The sequence below is a fragment of the Vanessa cardui genome, chromosome 17 (genome assembly GCF_905220365.1).
Source record: "Vanessa cardui chromosome 17, ilVanCard2.1, whole genome shotgun sequence".
Classification (NCBI taxonomy): Eukaryota; Metazoa; Arthropoda; class Insecta; order Lepidoptera; family Nymphalidae; genus Vanessa; species Vanessa cardui.
The window spans coordinates 1,388,290-1,409,455 of record NC_061139.1 but is presented as its reverse complement, the minus strand read 5'-3'; the positions used below and the strand labels follow the sequence as shown (position 1 = coordinate 1,409,455).

Below are 21,166 nucleotides of genomic sequence, written 5' to 3'. Positions count from 1 at the left end.
AATGCATTGTTGATAAAAACAAGTGAGATGCTAAATTTTCCTTAATTTTTTCCAGTCGAGAGCCCGATAATCAACACGCAGTGCGGTGCTATCTCGTTGGCGTCTCTGCAACCACCTTTGATGACCGCCCCACCCCTGCAACCGAGACCTGCAACCACCGGTTCCTTAGACTTGATGTTACCCTTGCAACCGAAATTGTTACCTGGTTACAATTTACAATCATCATTTTTATCCAGCACCCTATCAACCGTTCGTCCGCCAGATTTACCTAAAAATGACAAGAATGATTTTTACAGACCTAGTGTAGATGTTATAGTTGAAAAAAGAGAATCGATTACAGATTCAATAAGAGACAATATTATTAATTCTGGTGATAGTTGTGAAAATTTAGATAGGGATGTGATTGTAAATAATATAGAAGAAAATGATAATCATATTACTAATGAGGATTCAAATGAAGACAACACTACTGTAGATGCAAAAGATGAAATTAATTCTAATGTAATAGAAATGAATATGATTGATACAAGTTTAAATTGTAGTTCGAATGATAACAGTCCTAATAATAATTCCTACTAAATCGATTTCATTGTAAATAGTTTTATTGTTATAAAATGTCTCAAATTAGATTAGACTTAAATTCTGAATATTAATTTATTTAAAATATAACATTAAAATTATTAAAAACCTAATAAATTTTAGTATCGTATTGTTCAAATTATAAAAATTCAATTGCAATTGAGGATAATTTTGAAAAGTGGTAAAAATGTAAATTATTTTTACTTAAAAACTTAAAAAAAATAATGTATTAAAATCAATTTTCATCTTGACCAAAATAATGTAGTTGTTGTTAGTTTATAAAATTTTGTATATTTTGTAAAAATGAAAGACGAAACAGTGATCAAATTGTACAATGATGAACTTTTAAATAATTAAGTCATAGTTCTCAAACATTGTATAGCTATAGAATGTATCAAATTTAATTATTGTAATAAATTATTCTGGATATAAAAAACCCTAATTATGAGTTTTTCAACTATAAATACAATGTAGAATATTAGGTATTATCAAATACATGTGATAAATCTATACGATTTATTGATGAAAATTTTGAACCCTTTAATATTTATCAATCTCAGTAATTAAGGTAAACGACCGAATGTTCAGAGTCAATATTTGGAATTCTAAATGCTAAGGAAATGCTCATACAAACATTCTGGTTCTAAATTATTTAATTGCTATTTTTGTATAGTAATGAGAACCCAAAAACTGACATTGGATGGTATCGAACAAAAAAACTGATATCTAAAAGTAAATACAGTTTTAAAAACTTTCACTCATTGTCAATGTCGTACATAGTACGTACTTATTATAACATATGTATCTCTTTTGATCATGTTAGATCATTTAAACTCCGGTCATATTTTATCTTTTAATTTGTATAAAAATCTATTTCACAACGCAAAATATTTTATTCAGCAGTTCGTCATTGTTCTGAAAAACGCTTTCTTTTTAGTATAAGCAATTCCTTAGCTGTAAGGAATGTGCCCCTCGGGCATGGAAGCCAGAGAAATTGAATTTTCTTTACTTATAAAAAATGTTTAAATATAAACAACCAAGAAAATGTGCCAAATAAAAGGTAAAAGTCTAGTCAATATAACTTAGGATATAGAAAATCATGGCTGTACAAACGTCCGGCTGGGGAAATAAGTTGGACGTTGAATGTCATAAAATTATGACATTTATGTAACGTAGAAATATATATAAATGTAAATAAGTATAAAGAAGGGACATACAAAACGCGTAAAAAATAAATATTACGTTGTTGTAATGTAAATTTTCTCTGTCTTTTCCTTAACAATTCTATCTGCAAACTGTAGACTTCTTTTGTTTTAGTTTTGGGAACAATTTCGTATCTACACAAAATGCTCCGGCGTACAGTTTAATTTTATTTTACTGATATTTGCGTTGACATTTATTATTTGTCACTCTATAGCCTCATCAAAAATGATATTTTGGGCTATTACTACTCGTATTCCATTCGGAAACTAAATAAGTAATTGTCAAAACCATTCATTATCGCAATCATATAAAATTCAATAAATATCGATTGTTTTTTATGATATATGTAATTAGACGGGCAAATGGAAAACCTGGTAATTCGTCACCGCCACCCAAAGACATTGGCGCAGTAAGAAATATTATCATTCGTTATACCGCCAATGGCCCACCAACCTTGGGAATCAAAATATTATGTCATTTAAGCCCTTAGCTACACTAAATCACTTACTCTTTAAACAGGAATATAATAATACTAAGTATTATTATTTGGCGATGGAACATCTGCTGAGGGTACTAGCCTAACCCAACCAGACATACTCGGCAAAACCTGCCACCAAATAATTATTGACAATTATTAATATGATCCAAATTTATTTGATGACGACGACTTCATCTATCAGCACAAGCAATTATCGAGTTATATTAGTAACATCAATTACCATTTGACGTTCACACGTTGTTGAGTCTCTTGTTACTGATAAATTTATATATCAATAGAAAAACGACGGATCAAAACATAATTTAGGTCAAATCAATCAATAAGCCAAACAATCAAGCTGTTTTGATAGCCATTGCTCTGTAAACTGTAATTCCACCCAGTTTTTTTGTAATTATCTCCGTTGTCAGTGTGTTGTTTTTTAGAATTCAGAAATATTTTTCTAATGTTATATTTATGTTTGTGGTAACCGTCCCGAATTTGACTGGGCTTTACAGCAAATATTTGTATTGGGGTCGCGTTATAATTCGACACGGTTGCAATTACTGTTTTTACTGTAAAAAATGTTTTATTATTTAAATAAATCGAAGAATTTAAATTAATCTTGTCTTTCATTTTAGTTTAAGTGTGCTAGTGTAATATATGGTGCTGACAGATTGTTCGTAGTTTAATTTGTATAAGTCAATTTTTTTACGACGTATAATTATAATCCTGACAAATTTAACTGGTTTAATTTGTAACTTAATTGTATGATTTTTAATTAAAAAATAAGTTCCACTGTAATTGAAAAACCACGAACTAACTTTATCTTTAACTGCTGTTGTCTTTAAGTTGCCATAAACACTTGGCTAAATATATTTTTTGCAAAAATTGAAGGATGAATATTTAGCACTTATTAAGTAAAATGTATTCAGTCTCAATCATCGTTATGCAATCGAGATCGTCGATAATCGGGTGCATAACAATTTTGTACAAAGTACTGGTACGAGACCTAACCTTCACTATGTCTTCGTACATGGCTCCGATGTCCGAGATATCCGATAGACTTACTATACCTATAGTCTGTTCGCGTTAAGAATGCAGTGAGTTGTCATTGTTTACCGGCCTGACTCCGCCCCCTTTGACCAATCAAATCTTTTCAAATTACAAAGTCAAGTTCACATTTAATTAATTATTAACTGATATTTTTATTATTTAAATTTTATTTATTTATATATTTATATTTAATTTATTCAAGCTGTACACGTAATATTTAATGTAACCTATAGCTACTAGATGACGTCATGTTAAAATATGTAAATTTCTACAACGCGATGGCAAGATTCGCAAACAATTGTACATAGTGTTAAGAATTTTGTTTATTAAACACCCCGGTGACGCTGTAGAGGCCAAAAGGGCCAACAGCAGTACACAGTTCGAAAAAAAAAAGATTAAACATGACTTTCAGTGGCAGCTATTGGTTTTACTATTAAGCAGGAAACTTAGGATCGAGTGATATAAGTTGTTCACTAATAATTTGTTTATATAATTTGTTTGTTTAAATTGTTCATTTATTTAAAATTTTATTATTATTAACTGAAATTAAAAAAAAATCACCTACACTCACGCTCTCACCAATTTGTAAAAATAAACGTGCGAGAAATGCCGCGACCACGTCTTACAAGAAAAAAATGCCATGTGGGATTTAGATAATGTTACGGAACTCGCTGCAGAAAATCCTTTACTAACACTTTTACGACGACACTAGTAATAGTGATTAAAATATTAATGACTTAAATTCGATTTTTTACTTTAATGTGTATTTTTTAAATTCATCATACTTAGTCTTTAAAACAAATATAATTTGTTAGAATTTTAACACAAATATGCACACACCTTCACCCTGCTGTTAAAAAAGATTTGATTGGTAAGGGGGCGGAGTAAAACCGGTAAACAATGACAACTCACTGCATTCTTAACGCGAACAGACTATAGTTAATGTGACTATCCTTCCGATTCGATCAGGCGTTCGTCCTGTCTCAGAAAGCGTGCATTATTCGTGGCCAGAAACATTAAGCACATCCACAGATTTGAGGTACCCTATGGTAGCCTTGGAGTTCTCAGTACCGCCATCGCACTTGTTAGCATGACCAGTATAGTAGAAAGAAATAATGCGGTTACCGGACATAGACAGCTAAGAAATGAAAACAAACTGTCACACATAGCATAAACTTTATTAAGTTTAAGAAACACAGTTCTACAATATTGCTCACCTGAACATCTCGATCACAGTAACACAGAGGCCTTATCAAAAATACAAAGTATAAAAATTGCCTACTTGGTTTAAATTTCGGATAATTGGCGATTCGGTTAATTGGCAATTGGATAATCGTAATTCTACTTTATTTACCGTTGTCACCATGCCTGGTAGGCGGGTTAGTGATCGTAGGAGTTGGAAATCTTTCGCTGTAAGAACTGCTTCCTGCTACTTAACTAGTATTTTTGGATTTCAGCATTTGTGTGGTTAAAGATCCATGATTTCTGTCGCCAGGGACTTTTTCGTTTATCAGCGGCATGCACGGTAGGGATCTAAGGTCACTGTTACATCTCTTCAAACCGATAATGGATCAAGTTTAGTTCATGCCTATTCTTTAATTATAGACTCCTATATCGCAAATTACATGTGTAGTATAAATAATAAATTTTCGATATTCTTTTACGCCACTTGTAATTGAAATAACCGGCACAAATTTTCTCATAAGGAAAAAGTATTATGCCAGTACAGGCGGCCTTTCCCTTTCTTCCTCTATGTCTTTTTCTATTGTATAGAATTTGATAAAATATTAATGTAACCTATATTTTTATTCACTTCTGATTTTGAATAAAAATTTGGTCGTATCTCATATTAAAAGGAAATATTGTAAAAACAACTTATTTTCAACCTCTGCGACTATCTCCCTCGACACGCCACTTTTATTAATTTGTTCTTTCTGTCATATATATTTGATGTGATTACAATTGTGTAAAAATGGTTGTTGATAGGGCTTAGTGCAAGCCCGCCTGGGTAGATACCACCCACACATCAGATATTCTACCGCTAAACAACAGTACGCAGTATTGATGTGTTCCGGTTTGAAGGGTGAGTGAGTAAGTGTAACTACAAGCACAAGGGACATAGCATCTTAGTTTACAAGGTTGGTGGCGTATTGACGATGTAAGCAATAGTTAATATTTCTTACAGCGTCATTGTCTATGGGTGATGGTGACTACTTACCATGAGGTGGCCCACATGCTCGTCCGTCAACCATAAAAAAAATGTGTGAGTTTCAGGGTAACCTACAATCCTTATATATAAAAATATGAATAGAAGATTGCATTTCAAATCAGAGAATCAGGAAATTTATAGGCTGTTACTTTACTTTTTTACTAAGTATAAATAACATCTGTAAGGTACAATGGGTCACTTAATAATTATAACATATACATTAAAAAAAATTATAAAGTTATTTTATAGACATTTATGTGGAAATTTAATAATTATGAATAACGAAAAGTAAAATTTGTAAAAGTAATTAAAAGTAATCTTATTTGCAGTTAACGTTGTGCTAATGACAATTAAACAGGCAATCAACACCTTAAAACGACTCTAAATATTTATGCGCAACAATTATTTATATAATTTATTTAATAGAACTCATCCTTGATTTCCCCCGACACAATTAACACAATTGTGCTTTTGAGTGTTTGTGATAATGACGTCACACGCTGTTCTAATGCAACTAAGTGGATAAAACTTCTTGTATAGCATAATTTATCCCCGTTAATGTATTAGTGTTGTAACCAATTAACAATTAAGGATCCTTCGATTGGTATCTTCGGTTAACAACAAGTAAATAGCGAATACTACTCAAAGATACTTTGAGATAAGTTAAGCGATAACGTTGACTTAAGAAGTGCTATGTTATATATTGTGTGTTTATTAACTTGTAGCGATCTCTTTGTAGTCAACGATTCAAAGTACAAAGCGGCCTCTGTGGCGCGTAATTAAATTTCAGAGGACAGGGTCTAATCAATCGCCTACTAAAGAGTAATGTAGACATAAGACAAACTCTTTAAATGACTTGCAATAACAGACAAAATTAAAAGAGATCTGAAACATATTTTTGGTTCACAAAACAAAAGAAAGTTCTTTTATGCTTACAGTTAACTGATAGCAATCGTCACTCTAAGTTTTCTTTCTTTCCGTTTCCTTTTTTTAAATTTATTTTTCTTATTGTTTTAATTCACACAGGATGTTTAATAATTAACGCTTTAGTCAAAATCAGAAATCAAAATCAAAATAAACTTTATTCAAGAAGGCTTTTACAAGAACCTTTGAATCGACATTTTACAATCAAGTGATGCTACCACCGGTTCGAAAAGTAGATTCTACCGAGAAGAACTGGCAAGAAACTCAGTAGTTACTCTTTTTCAACATTTAAAAAATATATAGTCAAGTTAGTTAAATACATTATTTAAATTAATATATCCTGCTTGGAATTCAACAGGTATTAACTCCACGCTTTTTTATCATCTATAAAATCTTGTACCGAATAATATAGTGAGTTTTTTTATCATTTAAAACAGTCTTGCCTATCTCACCCAGTACTTAATACGAAAACATATATACAACGTACAAAAATAAATGTAAAAATTTAATAAACATTTCAAAGAGAACTTAGTATGAAATGTCTAACAGATAATTCGGGTTTACAATAAGAATCATTGTAGACACAGAACAGTAACTAACAATATGAGAACGGAGATCGGTTATTTTAAAATATTAAAATAGATTAAATCCAAAAATTACGATTAAATGTAGAGTAGGTCAGTCCACAAGAAATCCAAGCGTGCCTACTTCATTAGTGTATAAAAATCATTGTGTCAAAATTTATGGAACAGCGTGATGGAATATGTTCCATAAATTTTGACCTCTCCCCTTAACGAGAGGGCTCGAAACATATTCCACCACATTGTTTCAATGCAAGTTGGTGGAATGCACATGTGACAGAATTTCACAAGAAATCCAAGCGTGCCTACTTCATTAGTGTATAAAAATCATTGTATCAAAATTTATGGAACAGCGTGATGGAATATGTTCCGAAACGAAGAGGAGGCCTTAGCCCATCAGTGGGAAATATACAGGCTGTTGTTGTTGTTGTATAAAAATACCTGTTGTCGTTATAAGCTGTGAAAAAGTAAGAGTAAAAAGTAAAAGTAAGAGTCAATACCTGCAGTATTATCTTATTAGTAGGTATATTTTAATGATTTATTTTGATGTACATATATATGGCTGAGATGACGTCTTCGTAGTTGTAAAAAGGACATGCTCTCTTTTCATACTGTATTGTGAACATGTGGCATCTAGCCCACTCTTAATCTGTGCTCGCGACAATCTTGTCTAGCGTCTGCCGTGGCTATAATCAATTGCGCAGTAAATATTGACTGTAACAGGAAACTGACCCAATAAGGCAGACTGGGAAATTATTGAGGAACAATATCCCTCGCCAATATTGACTCGAAGATAAATGACCAAAATCTTTCGCCTTGATTTTGGTTTTTTTCTTGGATGACCTTATCAGATCTTTAAATAGATGTTCGAAAGTTAAATCAATATCAAAATACTTTCAGAAGTTTCCGTGTTCCACTTGAAAAGATTATTTTTGTAAGTTGTAAGTTATTGGTGTGTTACAAATCCAATTTTGGTCCAATTCTATTGTCATTAAAACCACTTGATTGATTAAATATTTTGTATATTGGAAAAAAATTATCATTTCTAATTTATGATTTTTTTTAACTTAATAATAAATAGTAAATATTGGACAACATCACATGCATAACTCTGATCCCACCTAATGTAAGTAGCTGAAGCAATTGTGCTATGGAAAATCAGAAGTAACGACGGCACCACAAACACCCAGACCCAAGACAACTTACGAACTTTTTCTCCTTCGACTCGGCCAAGAATCGAACCCGGGATCTCGGACTGGTGTACCAATAAAAAACTCTCGGAATGGTGTATACACTATTCGAACATTTATGAAGCTTCAATATTCTAAATCTAAGTGTAAATAAGAAAAAACCTTATAGTATGAAATGGCCTTACAATATATTTACACATAGGCATGATATTTACTCTTTAGATTACTGTGAATCAATCAGTAGCGTTTCATGGAATACTTCCTATTTAAATTTTCATACGCCGATCTACGTGAAAACAAATAAAGTTTTCAGTTTTTCGGAACTCATTACTTTCAGCTGCTTCCTAGGATTTCAATAATAACGTTGCTGGATGAATGAACTTTAATTTCCACGAATGATGAAACTGTAGTGAAGCTGAATCTGGACATGGATTTATTGGTAAGCTTAATAGACCTACAATTTTAACAAGATTTAAAAAAACTGTTTACATCATTCTCGAGATAGCCTAGTTGACAGTGACGGTGAGAGATGGATGGAAATTTTACAGAAATGTCAAAACCCACGTGGAAACAGCGTTGTGCAGTAAGCTCCAAAACTAAAGAGGAAGCCTTACCACAACGCGCTTTTGAGAAAACCGCCCAAACAGTTTTACTATAAGAGCTATGAAACAAAACATTATACATTCTACAGAACTACTTAACTTTAATTTCCATGGAACAAATTCCAAGTATATTAGTGTAGTTTATTTGTATTTAAACTATTTTTGTAACATTTGATCGTTTTTGGTTTTGACTTCTGCACAGTATCTTTATTTACGACTTTGACATTTTTCTTATGTTAGGTCACAATTTCATTGTTTTTTTTTATTACTGAAAGATGATGAAGGTGCGCCGATATTCCTTCGAACTTTAAATATAATAATTAAGATTCGTTTTCCTTCATCGTTACACATTTAAATACAGATCGCTTAGTATACTTGGGTTGCTTATATAGTGTTACGGCTTACGACAATTCAATGGAGATATACATATATATATATATATATATATATATATATATATATATATATATATATATATATATATATATATATATATATATATATATATATATATATGCTATAGATATTGAAACTTTATCCATACTACAAAAAAGAGTTATTCTATCTATTTATAATCTTGGAGCTCGACCTATGAGATGTTTTTATTAAAGTAGGTATACTTACAATTGCGTCACAGTATGTTTACAACAATATTGTGTATACTCACAATAATGTCGATCTTATTGAAAGAAACGGTGACAATTATTGTATGGACACGAGGAGGAAGGAAACTAATAACACCTGGTTTCCGACTTCCCAAAGTTAATACATCCTTCCTGGGACACAGTATTCATTTCTATAATAAGACTCTATTGTATTTTTTTGACTTGGAAATTGAAAATATCGAAAAGTAAGTATACTCAATCGAAGATTGATGAAAAATAAAAAAGCGAGGAATGGGTAGGCATTTGTTTACGTTACTGATGTATTCTGAAATTAAAATGGTGGAAAATAAATGGTAAAAGATGAAAGTAATAGTAAAAACAGTTATTATATTTCAGTTTTTCTAACTTAAAAATATTACGAACATTAACTTCATACCCAATTGTATCTCTGAATTTTGAAAAGGAATGTAACTACTATCTATACTCAACAAAAGACCAAACTAAAAAAAACAAATTCATACTAATTTTCATTTTAAATTTCAGCCTATTAGATTTTGTTAAAAAGTTTTTTGAATCGTAATCATTATCCTTATACCGTTTTGCATATTTCTTTCATCAGTTTACAAATCTTCACACCCCAGGAGATAATTTTTGCAAAATCCTCTTGTGTAAGTCAATACCGCTTATATTCCATTCATTAAGAATATTTCTGCAACATTTCAACCTGATAAAGTTGTTAATCTTTAACCGGTTTTTGCCTTTAAAATTCTATTGAATGTAATTTTCTTCATCATTATTAAAATTTAAATGCAACTTTGAATAAATAACTTGGAGGAACACTTACTAGTTCTGTAATCGAGAAGACAAGAAAACTTTATTAATTAGGGTTTTTGGTTCCCTAATTAGCAGTTTCTCTAGTTTATGATTCAAACTTAAGGCAAGTCACGAAGGAGTATAATTAAACAGACGACTTTTTTGTCGTACTTAATTTTTTCATAAAATGTGTGATTGGAAAAATTCTTGCATAATTTTTTTAAATATATTTTTTTAAATACTCACTTATGTTATAATGTTCGTAATTTTTTATGACAATATTATATGAGAGGATTACCCAAGAACTTTCTAGCTAACGATTTTTTCTTTTGATTATTACTTCGAATTAATTACAAAAAATTAAGAAAATAGTCTTTTTCTGGATCTATTTAATAAGACCCATAGGAACGATATCTGCTCTTTATTAATTTTAAAAAATATCCTATATTGGATGCGATACGCAATAAACCGGGAGACATACCTTGAGAGACGCCCATATACAGCCCCTGCTGAACAGTTCATTGACCTTCCTACTTCCATACAATAATAATAAAGCCATAAATCTATTAGAAAATCAAGACGGAATTAACAACTAAGTCAATTTAGCTTTTTATTATGTAAATCGTGAAACTTTCGCGTTGTATTATTGATGCCATTTCGTCGTTTACAAACATCGTACAATGTAAACTCGTCCTTATATAACTTATTATGCATTGCATCGTGAAAACAAGGTTCTCAGTTAGAAGCTCTACGAATATGACAGAAATTGGGGAACTTTAGTTCGTAGTATACTAGCAACATACCCTGACTGTGTACGACCCAGAAACAAAATTTTACAAGATTGATAGTAAGTAACATAATGACCTCAGTGGTCGAGTAGTGTGTACACCGGTCTTCATGGGTACGCCATTCTGAGGTCCCGGGTTCGATGACGGGAAGAAAAAAGTTTATTAGTTTTCTATTTTGCCTTGGGTCAGGGTGTTCGTGGTACCGTTGTTGCTTCTGATTTTCCAAAACACAAGTGCTTTAGCTACTTACATTGGGATCAGAGTAATGAGTATGTGATGTTGTCCAATATTTGTTTATTTTTAAAAAACGTTGTCTCCACCATTGACATTAGCACTATAGCAAATATTTGCCATCCCTTAAATCACCTGCCTCACCAAACTTGAGAACTAAGACTTTATATCAATTATTCCTCTAGTAAAACTGTCTGAGTTACCCTTGACGGGTGAACAGGAACGCAGCAATACTAATAAAAATGGCTATTTAATATGCTATTTAGCCAGATAATATTGCCCAACGCCCTTTTCCACAAAGTAGCAGACTTTATAAATCGATACATATATACAAGAAAACAATTTTATATGCACTATACAATTTACCAAAGTTATGGTATCTGCCAAAAGGTTGTCTGGGAGAGATCGCTGTTTTAGTCATAAGGCCGATTATTGCATTAATGTGACTTTTACAAATATATATTAAATATTGGTAGAATTAAGCATAAATAAATAAACAAAACAAACAGACAAAACGTTCTTCGGTATATGATAACATAAAATTATAACAACTTTACGAGCATCCTACAGCGCTAGTTTCATGTTTTAATATAATTTTGTTTAATGGCATTCATTTTCTGCGCTGTCGGAACGAATAAAACTCGTTCTATATAATATTTGGGTGTGATAATTTTGGTTATTTTAACCAGATATTTTGATTAAATAAGTGCAGAATGCATCCGTGTTGAGCAATCCTCCTTTAATTTTGTTTGTAAGCAATAAAACTATCCGATAAAAGTCACTTTGCCAGCTATTGACCATTAATTGATATGACTATAAAAATAATGACTTTTGATGTGGAAGAGTGACGCACTCAGGACTTAGGATTGACGTATAACAACAACAACAAAACAAAACAACAACAGCTTGTAAATTCCTACTGCTGGGCTAAAGGCCTCCTCTCCCTTTGAGGAGAAGGTTTGGAACATATTCCACCACGCTGTTACAATGCGGTTTGGTGGAATACACATGTGGCAGAATTTCTATGAAATTTGTCACATGCAGGTTTCCTCACGATGTTTTCCTTCACCGCTGAGCACGAGATGAATTATAAACACAAATTAAGCACATGAATCAGCGGTGCTTGCCTGGGTTTGAACCCGCAATCATCGGTTAAGATGCACGCGTTCTAACCACTGGGCCATCTCGACTCTTATTATTATTAGGATTGACGTATGCCGTGACGATAAGCGGTATGACGTTTTTTCTACTACGTGTAGCATATCCCGCCTGGAAGTCAACAAGTATTAGCTCGACATTTTTTTATCATCCATATAATCTTGTATTGAATAATATGCCGTCATTACCAATTTCTTTTTTACATATTTTTTTAATTTGTTAAACGGCAAAGTTAATAATATCTGTGGAATTATTTTATAGAAACGGATATCATTTCCCAAGACAGATTTATTGACTGTTACCTCTTCCCCTAAACTCGCTGGGCCGATTTAGATGTATTTGTATAATTTATTATATATTGAGATTGTTTGAGTCAAGGGACTCAAAAATGTAGTCTTAGAATTCCTAAATCACGCCTCAAGGCGGCAAAATTGGGGTTGATATAGGAAAAGTTTTAAGAATTTCACGCGGTTAAGGCCGCAGTTCAATATTACGCTAATTATCAGACAAATTATTTTATTTTTGTTTCGGTTACTTCGATAATGTTATTTTGATGCTTCATATCTGCTGAGCATAATAAGGCTACTTTTTGACATTGGCAATCAACTTAAAGCATTTCTTATGTAGCAAGTTATAGTTGTTCATAATAATAGTCGAGAAAGAATAATCTTGCCTAGTTTCTGCCGCCATTTTTCTTAAGTGTCAGATGTGTTCGACTCCCCGGAGCCTTGAACGCCGAGTGCGCCCAAGCACACCGGGTTTACCCACTAAAAAACCAACGGTACCCTCTCCATCTTTCGGTATCGCTTACGCGTGCTTCCTTGACGCCCTGAAGGTCAGCCCGCCTATACGGCCTCCAACACGTAGGGGGGATTCCCAGGATACTGGGACATCCCCTAGTCCCTGAGATACCTATTCAGGTCTATCCTGACCTCCTGGATAGTCAGGTTGCCTCCAACTTATTATTGACACAGAATTTCAATATAACGAATCACTTCTCTAGAGCTTACGAAAGTATTAAAAGAGTGTACTATTAAAGAGTAAGTATATAAAATTTACATTGAATACATAAGGTTCAAGAAGTAGGTACCCACACACACAAAAATAGCACGAGACATTTTATCAATCCATAATCGATATTACATGAAAACGAAGTGTGTTCCCATTGTCATATCGACGAATCGTTAACGCCATCTTTTATTCATATAACTCTTAAGAGCTCTAATGTCCTTTGAACCTTTAGTCCTTAATACGACTAGCATAAGACTCATTTTATCGTAAATATGTTCACAATTCACCCGCTCCGAAAATGTACGAGAAGAATTTGATGGTGTCACAAAGATATGAAAACGGGTCAATGTATAAGAAGATTTTATGAGATAATAATCTTCATATTTCGTTGAAAGTACAAACAAAATTGTCATTACATTAATGTACCTTAAATAACCATTAATAAATAAATAAATATTGGACAACATCACATACATTGACATACATTCACTCTGATCCCAACGTAAGTAGCTAACGCACTAGTGTTATGGAAAATCAGAACTAACGACGGTACCACAAACACCCAGACCCAAGACAACATCGAAAACTAATGACCTTTTTCTGCATCGACTCGGGAATTGAACCCGGGACCTCGGAGTTGTGTACCCATGAGAATCAGTGAACACACTACTCGAGGTCGTCGAATTAATAAATCTTTGAAGATCATTTCAGTGACCACGTAGAACGGAATAGTTCCAAGCATAATAAAAAAGGTAAGCTGTAAATGTTTCTTTGCAGGTATTTTCACCGTGTTACTTCAATTCGAGTTGTTAGCACAGAAGTGACATGTTTTCATCCGACACATGACGATTTTTGTCGATGTTTTCTTTCGCCATCGAACACGAGATGAATTATTTATAAATGGAATTCGCTACATGTAAATCCAGTAACACTTGCTTAGGTTTGACCTCGCAATTTTCGGATAAGATTTACTTGTCATAGAGGATCATCTCGGCTATATTCCTCCACTGATAATTTCATTTCATTGGCCAAAAAATGAGATAGTAGGTACTTTAAAAATTATAAAAACAATTTTTTGTTTTATTCAAGTACACGACCAAAAAATGCTAAACTTCTTTTCACGTCTGTAGCCTAATTAACTAAGCCCAGATACTAAATATTAATATTATATATTTAACATTATATAAAAAGTGTTGCATCTTCTCGTAGAAAAAAAGTAACAGCCTGTAAATTTCCCACTGCTGGGACAAGGTCTACTCTTCCATTAAGGAGAGGGTTTGGAACATATTCCACTACGCTGTTCCAATGCGGGTTGGTGGAATGCACATGTGGCAGAATTTCGATTAAATTAGACACATGCAGGTTTCCTCCCGATGTTTTTCTTCACTGCTGAGCACTAGATGAATTATAAACACAAATAAAGCACATACATATGACGGCGCGCTGTTTTTTGATTAGTTTTAATGATAAAATTTACGAAATTATATTATGATTTAATGTTAATCAAAATTAGATTGTTCAATATTGTTTTAGTTTTAGTCGATTGTGTTATTGTTTGTTGTTTTTTTATGAGCGGGTAACTCCGAATAGAGTAGTGGGTGTCGCCTCAGTGAATAGCGGCCGTCATTCAGTGGACAGCTGCTGCATGAGGTGTACACGTGCTAACCTATTGGCTCGTAAAGTTATAATCCAGTGTTAATTGTGCGTATCTTGTGTGTTGAATTAAAGAACAATAAAATAATAATACTTTGGACGATACGAGTGTGCATTATTTCTTATTTTCAAAATACCTACCGTTACAATGCCCACCATGGATAACGACAGCCAAGATTGCTATGAGGCCCCTTGTGATACTTTTTTGTTGGGCATTATTTTAAGTTACTGTGTTCTGGTCGAAAAAATTGGCCAGGTTTTTTATTGAAAATTTAAGAATATGATCGAATATATTACGTTGTATATCATGATTTTACGATGGTCAGTTTAATCGTTAAAATATACTCTTAAAGTGCCTAAAGATGTACAACATACAAATTTAACTTAGCAACCATTAATTATGTCAATAAAAACTCATAAAATAATTTTATCACTCAGATTATAATGGAATTATTTAACGAGCGCACATCACGCCACAAATGGCGCTAGTTTCGTAGTTACATTAGTTTTATACTTGAATCGTGTCCTCATTAATATTCTTTTCCCTGGAAAAACGCATTATGCTTTCCCCACGAGAAGTTGGGAAGGGGGGCAAATATGGGACTCGTCGATGCCCAGGACTGCCCTAGTACACCGGATTATTCAATAAAAAAGTGGTATCCTCTCCTTTTAAACGGACTTCACGGGATCTCTTTCACATGCTACTGTGACTACATGAATCTTGTCCTGCATTATACATCGCTTATAAATATAACATGTGAATTAAATAGCTAGAAGTTTAAGGATTGTTATTTCCTTAACATATTGAATGTGATAGGCGTTGGCAAGATTTTGAGCTTTTTTTTTTATATATTTTATTTAGTATTCGCCCTCGGCTTTCCTTCGTTTACAGGTTAGTTGTCAGGATAAAAAAAGCAGCCAATGTCCTTTCGTAGAGTTCAAGTTTGCTTCATACCAAACTTATCTGTCTTTCAGAGAAAGATTTATTTTCATATTTAAAATCTTAATATTTTTCTTTATTAAAATAATGCACCCGTGCGAAGACAGGGTAGGTCACTAGTCATCCAGATACTCCATACTTGGACGCAGTGAAATATTTTAACCTCCTCATTATCATCATTTAAACATAATATGTACCCATGGCAATTAACATTTGTAATTGTTTCTCCACACATTCACAGTTATGAAGCGTATAATTACCTAAGCATGCAATTATCCACGGCTCCTCGGGGAAATTAGAGTTTCATATCGTCAGACCGCGTTCCATGTATTATGTGATGTTCTTCTAAGCAATCACAAAGACACATATTTTCGAATCATATGCATAAATTTAAAATTAAGTCATTATGACAATTTATATATCAATTGAGCTTGAAGATCTAAATTTTGTATGTAGTTCATCATATATTCTTACGCCAAGCAGCTATTCTTAGTATTGCTGAGTTTCTTCTCGCTGATTATATTCGGTAGAATCCTCATTCCGAATCGGTGGTATCTTCACTTAATAAAGTTCTTAAATGACGATTCAAAAGTGCTTGTAATAGCTTACTTGAATAAAGTATATTTTAATTTGATTTGATTATTGAGAGCCAGTATTACACGCACAAGGAATATAAAATTGTAGTTTGCAAGGTTAATAGCGCATTGGTGATGTGAGGAATGTTTAATATTTATTACAATTCTGTTGTCAAGATTACGGATTAATTTCCATCAAAAAGTCCAATAAACTGTCCTGTACTTTATATACAAAAAATACTTTATATTACATATTTGTTAAAATAAACCAATTCAGCGTTTACAAGAGGGAAACAGTAAAATATTTTTAATCTTAATAAGATTCAAAATTGTTATGTACAAATACATTCCATTGTAAAATAATTATGTATTCGTGATCAATTCTGGTCACAGCAGCCGTCGTCAAAACTAGGAATATTATGCAAATTTCAAAGGACATGATGATGTTAACACCAAAGGACACTACACAGTATGAAAGCTGCGTTCTATTGTTGGAAATAATAATTTATTAACATACGAATTAATAACATTAAATGCTTAAATATATACAAATATTAAATCAAACTAGTTACTGTATAAATCTTGACCCCGTGGAATGGTGGCAAGAATGCTAGCAGCATTTCCCCGTTAATTCGCAATTCCGATCCTCTGGGCAAAAAAACGAACCAGCCCTGTCACCAGTGGATGCAATGAGGCGAGGTGTTATACTTTTGATGAAGCTTTTTGCACCACTACTCCAAGGGCCAAGCGTTTCGACAGCAAATGGAACAAAAATGTAATTAGATTCTATTGTTTAAATTATTTTGATAATAATATTCACACATAATCTTTAGATCGTCAACTTTTGGGATCGGTTAAACAAAATCCGCCATTTTGATTTTTCTCTGTACTAATATTTGTTTTAAAAGCCCGCCATAACTACTTATCCACAGATAATATAATCTTATGTTGTCATAAATGTGAGTCGAGATGGCCCAGTGGTAACAACGTGCGCATCTTAACCGATAGTTGCGGGTTCAATCCCAGGCAAGCACCGCTGATTCATGTGCTTAATTTGTCATTATAATTCATCTCGTGCTCAGCGGTGAAGGAAAACATCGTGAGGAAACCTGCATGTGACAAATTTCATGGAAATTCTGCCACATGTGTATTCCACCAACCCGCATTGGAACAGCGTAGTGGAAAATGTTCCAAACCTTCTCCTCAAAGGGAGAGGAGGCCTTTAGCCCAGCAGTGGGAATTTACAGGCTGTTGTTGTTGTTGTTGTTGTCATAAATTCATTAAAAAATTGACGTTCGATGTCAGCAGAATAATTATTAATATATATTTTAAATATACATCTTGATATCATTGTAATAAAATTGCATGTTATAAGTTATGATATTACAAATTACTATCATTTTGCTAACGTGATGTTACAGCAAATGTGAAAAGACCAAGACTAAGAGGTTTACGTGCTTTCTTAACTTGACGTGACTTCCTGACTGCTATTTAGAGTTTCTCGATAGAAAAAACCAATCTCGATTTATTTTTCATCTCGTTTCTCATGAGACTAACAAGCGTCGTATTGATATATTTGATTATATTTTTAAAATAAAAATTCAAAACTTATTAACGAATAAATGATGTATTCTATATATATAATAAAATTGAAGTGTCTGTTTGTAATAGGTATTAAAATAGCCTTTTTCTATTAAATGTATATGTATTTATGCCGAAATTATTAAACTGAAAATGTTATTTTGGTATATGTACATTTTTTTTACAATTTTTGTCGGTCTGTCTGTCTGTCTGTTTGTTCCGGCTAACCTCAGGAACGGCTGCACCGATTTTGACGAGACTTTTACTGGCAGATGACTGTTATAATAAGGCTACAATGTATTCTTTATTGTTCATTTTAAAAGCGTAGTCGTCATCATACTAGATGAGCCCGCGACCTTGCGCGGGCTCATCTAGTATGATGATTAAAACATTTTAAGTCTATTATTTTGGGTTTTACACTTTTTATTTTAAGTATAAATGTTTTGTAGCAATTTGGAAGACACTAATTCTTATTTTTCAAATATTGAGGTTAAGTTGAGAACTTTACTCGGCTACTTAAAGCTGACAATATATGTTTTCAACGATCCTTTATTAAAAAAGTTTTTATCATCTACAGCCATGCTGTAATACAAGAAAGAAATGGTCATGTCGTAATTAATCTGTTTCAATTTATTCAAAATTTTGTAACGTTAATTTTTATTAATATTTAATAAATACATAATCATTATAGCATTCAGCTTAAAACTCACCTTAGGGAGTTATGGGTGCAAGGAGAGAGTTAGAAAAATAAAATCTAAAATGAAGCTATTTAAAGAAAAACCGGAGTCACGGGCAACGTTTTCTTGAGCTGGTCACGTATATCGAAAAACCATTACAGATAGATAATTAGAGCAGACAAGACGTGAAGATCTGATAATAGGGTAGAGGTATCTTCAGATAAAACAATGATGTGAAAAGTGGGGACACACAAGCGAATGTGAAAAGAGAATAGTTATGACGACTTCCGTGGTCGAGTAGTATGCACATTGATTTTTAATGCGTACGTCACTCCGAGGTCCCGGGTTCGATTCCCGGCTAAGTCGATGTAGACGGTACCGTCGCGACGGTACGTTACGACGGTACGACGCGTCGTTACTTTTGATTTTCCATGACACAAGTGCTTTTGCTACTTAACTTGGTATCGAAAAAAAAACATATGTCCAGTGATGGATTGCAATCAAATTTGTTAGCAGCCTTTATTTTTTAAAAATGTCACAGCGCTATAAAATAAATAAACCTATCCAGGCAGATCATCTCGGCTGCAATGTACACGATTTTATTGTGAAAAAAGAGTATTGGTTCAATACAGAAATATTGATACTCGATGAATTAAATAATAAAACTTTTCAGACTAAAAAGGTGTATAAACCTCTTTGCTACATTTCTGACAAACATTTATTTGATCGCATGGTCTATAATGCCATTTTTATGAAACTTATACGGTCATTACCTTCTCAGAAATAATTGAATCTAGTTTTATTCTCAACTAACGATTTTGCAGCTTAATAAGTAAATAAAATTTTCCAGAATATTATCCCAGTATTATGTAAATAATCAAAAATGTATCAAACATTTCAATGATAAAGAAATGTATAGGAAGAAGGATTTGAATAATTTGTAAATAATAACGTTGGGTATAAGTGTATGATTACATTGGACTTTAAACCATAATACTATAATTTTAAGGACTAAATATGCTTAAACGTTTGGGATAATAAAAAGACGTTTCAGTACTAATTATTATTCCATCTTTCGTCATTTCAACGCCATTGAACCCCTTATTTACATTGCGTAAATTTTGTCGTGATATTAAATCTTGTTTTCAGTTTTATTGGGTAAATATTCAATTTATTTGATACTTGTATATAAGGAACGGCTTCGAACCATCCATATCCCCCGAGTAACACTTTTTAGACTATTACTCGAAAACTTTATGATCTCCAATACAGAAACAACGATAAATATCCATGATTTAAATTTCTGTGGCATTTGTCTCGTGGCTAATATATAACCATCTCAGAAGATGATCAGCTCGATTTCTAAGTCATTTTTTGCCGCGCAGAACATTTCTCTGGAACCAGCTTCCACCCTCTAGAAAAGCGGATATACATTATTTAAAGGTCGGCAATGCACCTGCAAAAGCGGTGCTGCAGATGTCCATGGGCGGTAGTAACACCTGTCTGTTTGCTACCTTAATAAATAAAAATTTTAACAAAAAGAAAAACCGACTGCAAACAAAATACTATTTTGAAACAAGTAAAAATGCACTAAAAAGTAATAATAATAATTGCATATTTAACATATTTTTTAGAGTCCTCCTAGGTAAAATTAAATGAAAAATATTAGACTACTTAAAAGTCAATTTACGATTATATAATGTAGTTATAATTATTGCTATATTTGGAGCCGGCGTCAGCCACGGGCACAAGCCTCAACAATCAAAAGAAATAAGCAATACGAGCCCCTTGATTAACCCAGTATATTATCGTATAAAAGGTAAATTGTAAGAAATATATTATAGGGATATACTATAGGGTTTTCTTGGCTGACACCGACTCCAAATATAGCAATAATTATAACTACATTATATAATCGTAAATTGACTTTTAATAGATAGTGTAATTCAAGGGGAAGGTTTGTGTATATAATAAATGAACAATATAGTAAAGAAACACTGACAATTTTAGAAGTTTGCAATGTGATGTCGTAAATAAACAAATTCTTTAGTAAGTATATTTAGTATCAGTATTGCACCCGTGAGAAGTCGGGGCGGGTCGTTAGTTGATTATAATATTCGATTATGACAATTACATGAACATAACCACGTTCCGGAAGGTGATTCAAATATCCAAGTAACCCATAAATAAAAGATTCGACCGAGTATTGCTAACGTGCTCCTCAGAATTGTTTCGTTCCCTCCCGTTCCCTTAATTTGTGATGGATCCTATGCACAGAACCCTACCAAACTTTCACCAAACTACCCTTAAAGTAT

At 32.7% G+C, this 21,166-nt stretch overlaps 1 protein-coding gene across 1 annotated transcript in view; it reads left to right on the top strand.

Moving 5' to 3' along the window:
* Positions 1 to 2,880, top strand: part of LOC124536824 (potassium voltage-gated channel protein Shaw-like) — a 321,785-nt gene extending 318,905 nt beyond the window's left edge. The window contains exon 10 of the mRNA XM_047113446.1: positions 56 to 2,880. Within this exon, the coding sequence (XP_046969402.1) occupies positions 56 to 579 (524 nt within the window). The 3' untranslated portion in view covers positions 580 to 2,880. The remainder of the gene's footprint in view (positions 1 to 55) is intronic.
* The last annotated feature ends 18,286 nt before the right edge of the window (positions 2,881 to 21,166 follow it).